The sequence below is a fragment of the Vespa velutina genome, chromosome 13, assembly GCF_912470025.1.
Source record: "Vespa velutina chromosome 13, iVesVel2.1, whole genome shotgun sequence".
NCBI classification, from domain to species: Eukaryota; Metazoa; Arthropoda; class Insecta; order Hymenoptera; family Vespidae; genus Vespa; species Vespa velutina.
The window spans coordinates 2092053-2102150 of record NC_062200.1 but is presented as its reverse complement, the minus strand read 5'-3'; the positions used below and the strand labels follow the sequence as shown (position 1 = coordinate 2102150).

Sequence of the window (10098 nt, the reverse complement as noted above, 5' to 3'; positions counted from 1 at the left end):
GCACGTACACACACAACACACACACATACACACACATACCACACAACACAACACAAAGAGAGATACCTTCGAGAGACCTGAGAATCCTTCGATTACAAATTACAGAACGAGTACACTACCACTATTCTCACTACACTACTTCTACTACTTCTTCTTCTTCTTCTTCTTCTTCTTCTTCTTCTTCTTCTTCTTCTTCTTCTCGTGTCGACTTCTTTGTATGAGATTCGTTTGGTTACCTTGTCCATCAACGGTCGCCATCTGATACCAAACTTAGAATACCATGAAACAGGGTAACATGAAAGGAAGAGTTCAACAATTCTATCGATTCGCGTTTATTATAAAAGCTTTCGAGTGTCTTCTTTTAGTCATGGTGTAAAAGAGAAAGAGAGAGAAAGAGAGAGAAAGAAAGAAAGAAAGAGAGTGTCGATGAGGTTAGAAGGAATACCATCTCGTTATCCTAGGATTGTAGAAAAATGTGCTGGTATATGTATAATCTCCGTGAGGAGAGTCACGTGACGGCACTATCAATAATACCAACTGACTAGTTGAAAGAAAATAAAAAAAACAAAAAGAAAAAAAAAAAGAAACAAGAAATACTATTCGTCGTACATCTATTAGAAGATACGTGTGACGGACACTATCAATAATACCAACTGACTAATCGATATGAAGCGAAACAAAAAAAAAAAAAAAAGAAACAAATTTTCTAACGACGTATATCTTTTAACAATCACATGCGAAAGCTCTTTATCAATAATACCAACTGATTAATTTTATTTTATTGAAATAAAATAGAAATAAAAAAAAAAAAAATAATTAGAGGGTACTAACGTTGTATATCTTTTTGAGAGTCACGTGTAAATGACTCGATATTAATAATATCAAGTAAATTATATATAATTAATAATAATAAATAATAAATTGTAATAAATGATAATTCTTTATATTGTTTTCTATTTTTATATATTAAATGTCATATATATATATATATATATATATATTAATTAAAAAATAAACAAATAAATAAAATAAGTAACCTATTATCATTTACTTAAAGTTATCATTTATTTTGAAATAGATTATTCTTTATTCTTTCATTTTCTCTCTCTCTCTCTCTCTCTCTCTCTCTCTCTCTCTCTATTTTTTCTAACAACAAAGTAATTAAGGAATAAATTAAAAAATTCTATAATTTAAAACCTATTTAATTTCTTATATAAACACAACGAAGTGTATGCTTAAGAAAAAAAAGAAAGAAAATAAACATATATATAAATATATATGTGTATACACATATAGAATTTTTTTAAGTAACTAATTATTATTTATATAACATTTTCATTACTTATGGAACAAAAATAATTCATTTCCTCTTTTTTTTTTTTTTACTTTCGTATAAACTATATATTATAACATGATTATTATATATATATTTATATATACATATATATATAGAGAGAGAGAAAGAGATAAATATATAATATTATGACATATATATATAGAGAGAGAGAGAGAGACGACGTGATGGAAGCCATCTTAGAAGTCACCGAGAGTCGCAGCGTTTGGCCTCACATGATCAGGAAATCATGATACGAAGAGCATAATCTTTCTCTCTCTCTCTCTCTCTCTTTCTCTCTTTATGGTGGTTCGTTTACGTACAATATGCAAAACAGGAATAAAAAGAAAGAAAGAGAAAAAGAGAGAGAGAGAGAGAGAGAGAGAGAGAGAAAGCGAAAGCACAGTTAATGGGACTATATAACATAACCTCTAAACATTCTATTCGTATTACTAATTCAAACATATATCTATGCACATACATATATATATATATATATATATATATATATATATATTTATTTATATATTTATATATTTATTTGGAATAATGTTCTCATGAAGGAACGAAAGAGAGGAGGGTAAAATACGGACTAGTAAATGCCAAATGCAGAGAGAATGGATAAACAACCTTATAGGGATGGTAGAAAATAGGAGAAGGTCGAACGAAGTCCATAGTGATGGAGGGATGATAGGGCATGAGAGGGGAGGGACGGAGAAACGGTGGTCATTGGTATCGCGTTGTCTAGATTGGATACGAACTTTGAAATAACGTGTTTCTATAGCGATAGAAATTAATAAAAAAAGAACATATATATGTATATATATATATATATATATATATATATATATATAAATATAAATATATAAATAAATAAATAAATAAATAAAAATTACACCTTCTAAGATAAATTAAGTGCTATGTTTAAGTTAACAAATTCGACTATATCATCAAGGAAAAACATATACGAATGGACATTATGCGATTCTAATAATAAAATATCATGGTTGAAGATGAAATTAAATAATATCGTGAAATTTTGGAAATACGAATCTAGGAATACTACAGGAAGAAAAATACAAGTTGCCAAATTGTATGGTCCCTGTGATATAAGACCAGATTTCGTTTATGAAAAAACAATTCGACAAGAGGAGGTTCGTGAGATTGAATTTTAACAAAAACAAATTTTAATACATAAATAAATAAATAAATAATTAGATAGATAGATAGATAGATAGGTAGATAGAGAGAGAGAGAGAGAGAGAGAGAGAGAGAGAATGAAAATAAAAAAATTTGTCGAAAAGAAGGAGAATTTTAACAAAAGGTTAGAATCGACGTCCATTACTGTAGTATCACGATGACCGATATTTTATTATGGGCTAATCAACATCGAAGAATAATTGAAAAAGAAATGATCCTTGGATTTGAGGCTTCTGGTAAAATTTTGGAAATAGGTCGATTGGCACAAGAAAAAGGACATTTTTATTGGGGCGAAGAGGTTTTGATACATAATTATCCAATTGTTGGTGGATTAGCAGAAACTTGTATTGCTCATTATAACGTAAGAGATAGAGATAATCAATTCATTTTAAATATTTCTAATTTTAATGCAAAACTTCTTCTTCGAGAAAAAGAATGGGAATATTTTTCTTTCCCTTCCTTCTCTCTATTTTTTTTTTCTTCTTTTTTTTTTTGTTTAACAAAGTTTCTCAATAATACTTCCTTCGAAATATTTTTTCCAAATTAATATGAAAGATCTTGTATCGAATTTTATTAAATTAATCATAACGATTTGTATGTTAATATGAAAACAAAAAAAAAAAGAAATGAAAAAAAAGTCCCTGATGTTCTAGAATGAAAATGTTTTTCTAAAGAAAATTATTTTTCTAAAGAAAATATATATATATATATATACATTTTTTTTTTATTCGTCAAATTTCTTGTACGAAAAAATCAATATGGCGATATTTTATGAGAGTTTTTAATAATGGAATAAATAATTAGAACGTGTTTAGACTCGATAAAATTAAAAATTTATCAATGAAAGATGCGGCGATCTTGACGGACGATTATTTCTCACCATTGTTAATATTCGGCCGTCGTAGTAAATTAAACGAGAATGAATATATCTTAATTAATACAAATTTGGCTTATTCGGGATTGGCAGCCAGTAATATCGCAGCATGCATCTTTCGTGCCAAGGTAATATGATTAAAGATCAATTATTGTTGGGTATAGATAAGATTAATTAATTAATTAATTAATTAATCGAAATTAATTCATTAAATAATTTAATTATCAATTCATTATTTAATTTTACTCTTTCTAGCCAATTATTGCGTCCAATTGTATAACATCGTTCAATTGTAATAGCGGTGCTATTGCGATTATCGATAGAAATAAATTGAGCGACGAATTAGAACGAATTACTGGCAAGAGAGAAGTTCGTTTAATCATCGATACGATTGGTGGAAAACAATTTGGGAATTTACTTAAATGGTTAGATAATATTAGTTTAAAATTTTATGAATATAATTATTTTAATTATATTAATTTATTACGAATAATATATTACTATATATACATATATATATATATAATCGGCATCATATTTACTATAATAATAATAGTAATAATATATATATATATATATATTTTATTGTTTTTAAGTTTGCAACATGAAGGAATAGTTGCTGTTGTGGATTGTGCAAGAGATTCAAAGTATCCGTATCAATATATGTTCCCATCGAATTATACTATCTTAACACTGGCAATAGAACATTATAAAAATAATGATCCCTTTATATATAGGTTAGTTTACATATTTTTTCATAGTATGAATATATATATATATGTGTGTGTATATATATATATATATATATATGTATATATACATTTGTTGAATACAATATTTGTTAATAGAGAAACCATGAAAAATTTATTGGATTATCGAATAGAAGGTACGATCTGTCCACATATATCAGCCATATTTGGATTGAATAATATAAACAAGGCATTTGAATATGCCGCAAAATTGACTCGGGGCAAAATATTGATAGATCTTAAAAATCATGACGAATATTATTTATGTGAATCTTAAACGATCGGATATGTAACATTTTTCAAACAAAAAGTATACATATAAAAAGAATAAAAATAATAATGTTATAAACGTATCGTTAATTTAAAAAAAAAAAAAAAAAAGAAAACCATTTAATAGTGATATCTTTGTATTAATGTACTTAAACAGATAAGAGAACATCGTATAAATAAATAATAATAATAATAATAATAATAATAATAATAATAATAATAATAATAATAATAATAATAATATTGTACACTCGTTGCATTTATGTTTGATCGTTCAAATAAATAAATAAAAAAAAAAAAAAAATAGATAAAAAGTTACAATTAAAATATGTATCTACGTATACGTGTACAATGTATGTACTTACGTATAAAATGGATATCAAATCGTACGGCAAAAATATAACCACAAGTCGATGAAGCATCGAAACATTATCAAGCAGCTTTTCCTATCGACGGTGAGTAAAATCTATCTATATCATATAAGATAATATCCGTTAACTTTTCTCTATTCACTTGTGAATACACATAAATATTATCTCACATAAATATCACAAACATCTCGGAGAATATACGCGCACTCAAATACTGATCATTCGCCCACGTCCGTTAATATTGCGTCATCGTCTTTAGAGAAAAGTTTAAGGTATTACTACGCGTAACTGAAATTCGCGGGAAATTTTATACCCACGATATATATGCATATAATCGATGAGAGAGAAAGAGAAAGAGTCTGATTGAGAGAGAGAGAGAGAGAGAAAGGGAAAGAAAGAGGGAGAAAGAGAGAGATCCACTTTATCCACGATATTCTACAAACGATAACGAACATTCTTGTATCGTCGACGATAAAACAGTAGACTTGTAGAAGTAACTACTAAAAATTATCGAATTTTTGTCGGTTAATAAAATTCTAGGAAACTGTATATGATAAAAAAGAGAGAGAGAAAGAGAGAGAAAAAGAGAGAGAGAAAGCAGAGAAATCGAGAGAGAGAGAGAGAGAGAGAGAGAGAGTGAAAAGGAAAAGACCATACGTTAATGTACGTTAAATGAGCGATTAACTCAAAAGTTAAGATGGCGTCGGTTATTTTCAAATGGTATCAATCGTCAAATTTCGTCGAGAGATGGCGCCAGTGGTTACGTTACGTCAAACCCGTATCCATGTAGTATATCTACCCTTTTCGCGAAATTCCACGGTCTGAAAGTGGCAGCGCGTGGCCGTCGTTCGTTGTTCGTTGTTAGTTCGTTTCGTTTCGTACGTACGTACGTAAGTAATTAATTAACCAATCAAGTAAGTAATTAAGTATATAATTAAAACGAGGTACGTCGGTTTCGATATAGTTTCGTATAATATCAAAATATTCGCGTACGGTTCGATCGGAGTTTGTGCCGAAAAATATTTTACGACGTACGCGCTACATCATAACCGTGAATTATTATATCTCGTGTTGTGCATTATATTATATCCAACTCTCTTTATCTCTCTCTCTCTCTCTTTCTCTCTCCTGACCAATCCCTCTATCTCTTTTTCTCTCTATCTCTCTCTCTCTCTCTCTCTCTCTCTTTCTATCTCTATCTCTATTTTTCTATATTTATAGTACGGGGTGGCAGGCGGGCGGGCGGGAAGGGACTTTAGGATATAATGAATCGGATATAAAAACGTGAATATAAAAGCGTGGTTTACTACATGCTCGTATGGTGTCTTGTATTTTTGTTGCGAATCGAAGTAAGGTTCGTGTATATATCTCTTTCTCTCTTTCTCTCTGTCTCTCTCTCTGTCTTTGTCTCTTTCTCTTTTTCTCTGTCTCTCTCTCTTTCTCTCTCTCTCTCTCTCTCTCTCTCTCTCTGTCTATCTCACTCTGTCCTCTTGGCTCTGGCATATTCGTCGTTCGGATCGAAGCCGTCCAAGTTGGCACGAGGTTGGTCTATTGGACGTCGTTGGGTGCGGCGGTGGTGGCGGCGGCGGCGGCGGCGGCAACAGCGGCAGTGGCGGCGGCAATGACGGCAACAGCGACGACAGCGACGACAGCGCGGTAGTTTACAGCATTGACGACAACGACAACAACGACGATGACGATGATGACAATAACGACGACTACGACTACGATGACGACGACGACAACGACGACGACGATGACAACGACTACGACAACAACAATAACAAAAACAACGATGAAAGTGACGGGGATGCTGAACGAAAAGTAACTAGAAGAAGTAACTAGAGTCGTTCTTGTGTACTTACTTCTTCTTAGTATTTGCGTAACGAATAACGTAGAGAGTGAGAGAGATCCCTAACGATGATGACGATGTTGATGTTGATGATGATGGTGGGAGGATAGACCAAGAGTGTGTGAGAGCGAGAGAGAGAGAGAGAGAGAGAGAGAGAGAGGAGTGGGAGAGAGGGAGAGAGAGAGTTAAAGAGTGGGAGAGAGACAGATAGATTGCACAGAAAGAAGGGGAATTAACGTAGGAGTGCATAAGATAGAAAGAGAAAGAGTGTATCTGTCTGTCTATATATATATATATATATATATATGTATGTATATATATATATGTATACACGAGAAAGAGAGAGAACTAGTTCCTTGAATAAAAAGTATAAAGTTGTTTCCTGAAAAAAAATATATATGTATATATATATATATATATATATATATATATATATTCATATAAATGCCTAGGCCGCCGCGTTAATACTTCGTAATTGTTTGAATATTCTTCTTAATTTTTGTTTAATAAATAATCGTCGAATGGTATTAGTAAGAACGTGTGACGTGCAACTTGTTGTATTCTCATACCGTCTGTCGTGTTGTGTATTACACTTAAGGTTGGAAAATTGTTTTCTACGAATGCAAGAACGAGTATCCTCGTGATAGCGAGGCCGAGTTAAACCGGCTGACATAACCTCACATTATTGTCGTCGATCAAGAGGAAGAGTGAGAGAGAGAGAGGGGGTGAGAGAGAGAGAGAGAGAAAGCGAGAGAGAAAGAAAGAAAGAAAGATTCAAGCAGACAGGAAAAAACGTTCGTCGTCGTCGTCGTCGTCGTTGTCGTCGTCGTCATCGTCGTCATCGTCGTCGTCGTCGTCGTCGAAAGACGCCGTCAGCATGAACGGGTAAGTTTTCTTTAGTTTTGTTTTTTTGATTATTTATTTTTTATTTCTTTTTTTTTCTTTTTTTTTTTTTTTTTATTTTGTTTTATTTTGTCGTCGTCGTCGTCGTCGTCGTCGTCATCGTCGTCGTCGTCGTCGTCGTCGTCATCGTCGTCCTCATTGTTGTCGTCGAATTTATACAATTTTTATTATTCGTGTATTCATTATTTATGAATATATGAGTCGAAGCGTACAAAAAAATACTTATGTGTATGTATGTATATTGTGTGCGATCAAAAGAGAAAGGCATGGAGGAGAGAGAGAGAGAGAGAGAGAATGCGCGCAAAATGGAGGGAAACTGTTAAGCTGGGTCACGTGGTAACCTTGTTGCAAACTCCATTCTGATTGGTTCTTTTATCTCTCACCTTCGTAGCTACGTTCTTTCCGTAGTTTATTTTCTAAGAACTTGGCAGATATCACTAACGACGGATGTTAACGTACGTTCTAAAAATACTGATGGGCATTTGGTCGATTATAACATTATTTTTTTCTCTTTATATATATATATATATATATATATATATATATATATATATACACATAAATCTACGTTGCACGTGTTTCTAGTACGTAAAGAAAGTATTAATCTAGATATTTGTTTGCTTACCGGTTATTCGTTTATATGTCACGTATTATATATATATATATCTCATACACTTGCGTGTGTCCTATGTGTATGTGTGAAAGTGTCGACGTGTGCAGCTTCTCGTGTCTCACTCTTTTGTCTTTCTCGGACAGATGACGTCGACAAGCGCGCACTTTCCAGTGGCGCGAATTTTAAGAAAATATTTCAAAATTCTTGTTTTATTTTATATGAACTTTTGTATGTGTGTGTGTGCGCGCGTGTGTGTGTATGTATGTATGTATGTTTTTTTTTTTTAAATCTATCGTTTGAACGATATTTATAATAATAATTGAATTTATAATAAGAATAAGAATTTATAAACTTCGATTCTTATCCTACTTCCTGTTCTTTAACATGGCGGCGTTTATAAATATTAATAGAATCAAACTTAAAAAAAAATATTTAATATTTATTATTTACAATATACATTGTATTAATAAATAAAACGCGTTAAATATTAATATCAATAATATATAAATTTCAGATTTTCAACTTTTACTATTCTTATCAATGTCCATCGATATGATTTCTAATCGTTTTCTATAACATCGGAATACATTGAAAGATAGATTAAATTGATAAGTATAGTAATACGATTATTCTTGGAATCTTATCGATCGATAAGTTATGATCTGTTTATCTTTTTCTCATTCTTTTTTTATTTCTTTTTTTTTTTTATCTTTTTCTTTTCCTTCAGTTCCTTTTTTCTATTTTTTTTTTTTTTTTCTTTTTTTTTTTTGTTTTGTCTTTTCTCGTAACTATCTCGTTTTAAAAATCTTAAAAGCTCATTGGATTCCTAAGGTAACTACGTTGTCAGTTACTCTAAACGTCATCTAATTCCAACGTCTATATCAACCGGAACGATCTTACTCTCTGAAATTAGATTTCGGCACTCCATCCTAGCGCGAAACATGCAATAAGACGACATCTAGTGGGGATATTAGTCGTGGATCTACGCCAGGGGCGATTTATGAGCGGAGAGTGAATCGTCTACTCGTTCTCATTGCTTTTATGTTAAACTCTATGATCTGTCTCTAAGCTTTTCTCTCCGTTATATTGATATCGAGAGAGAGAGAGAGAGAGAGAGAGAGAGAGAGAGAGAGAGAGAGAGAGATCATTTTTATTATATCGAAATATGTAAATTGGTTATATAATATAAACGCGAGGATGATAATCAAAATAAATTTGAGTTTCGTTTAAATTGTTAATTTTATGTAGATGTAGAAAATGGTCGATCGACAGGATATAATGTTATAATAGAGATAAAGGAAAATGGGATTTGGACGGATTTGAATGAAAGATAAAATGTTATCGGTTATATGGGAATAAAAAGAAAACGCTCCTTCTTCTTTTTTTTTTTTTTTTTTCCTCCATCGATCATGAAGAATCACCGATTACAAAGAGAATTGCGATAGAAAAACATAGTAAATATTCTTAGCAAAAATTATTACGATAATTTACAGATGGTAAGAAAAAACGAAGTATGAACTGTGGATGAAAAAGAAAAGAAAAAAAAAAAAAAAAAAAAAAAAAAAAAAAAACACGATAGAATGTAAAAAAAAAAAAAAAAAAAAAAAAAAAAAAAAAACAAAACAAAAAAGAAACAAAAAAGAAAAAACAAAATACAATTAGGAATTAACAAATTTAGTTCACATTAGAAAACATAATTATAACCGTTGATTATAAACCAAAAGTGAAACTATTCTTACGAAAGTTATTACTACGTTACGATGAACGTTGAATGGAAGAAACGAACGACGATATGAATGAATAAAATGATGAAGCGAGAATAAAAACAAAAAATTCCAAAATGGGCTTACACTGTCGTACTTTCAATACGTTGAAACGATTTTCGAAATTGTCGTGCAAAAAAAAAAAAAAAAAAAGAAAAAAAGAAAAAAAG

General features: G+C 30.9%; 3 protein-coding genes across 6 annotated transcripts in view; all 3 read left to right on the top strand.

Moving 5' to 3' along the window:
- Positions 1–3341: 3341 nt before the first annotated feature.
- LOC124953719 (quinone oxidoreductase-like protein 2 homolog) lies at positions 3342–4435 on the top strand. The gene is made up of 4 exons (XM_047505530.1): positions 3342–3535; positions 3663–3832; positions 4004–4144; positions 4256–4435. Exons 1-4 carry the CDS (start codon positions 3374–3376, stop codon positions 4431–4433), a joined length of 651 nt encoding a protein of 216 aa, XP_047361486.1. The 5' UTR covers positions 3342–3373; the 3' UTR covers positions 4434–4435.
- A 1026-nt stretch (positions 4436–5461) lies between these two features.
- The window catches only part of LOC124953721, a 208366-nt gene continuing 203729 nt past the window's right edge, over positions 5462–10098 (top strand). For 2 of the 4 annotated variants that reach the window (XR_007102318.1, XR_007102317.1), the window contains exons 1-2: positions 5585–5711; positions 7248–7534. Coding sequence is in view for 1 of the 4 variants with exons in the window: in XM_047505534.1 (XP_047361490.1) it covers positions 7527–7534 (8 nt within the window). In the remaining 3 variants the exon portion in view is untranslated. Of the gene's footprint in view, positions 5712–7247; positions 7535–10098 lie in introns of all 4 variants that reach the window. The other 2 variants (XM_047505534.1, XR_007102319.1) reach the window with 2 other exon arrangements.
- Positions 5871–7024, top strand: LOC124953722 (pheromone-processing carboxypeptidase KEX1-like). The gene is made up of 2 exons (XM_047505536.1): positions 5871–6151; positions 6321–7024. The coding sequence occupies exons 1-2, from the start codon at positions 6108–6110 to the stop codon at positions 6640–6642; spliced, it is 366 nt and encodes a 121-aa protein (XP_047361492.1). The 5' UTR covers positions 5871–6107; the 3' UTR covers positions 6643–7024.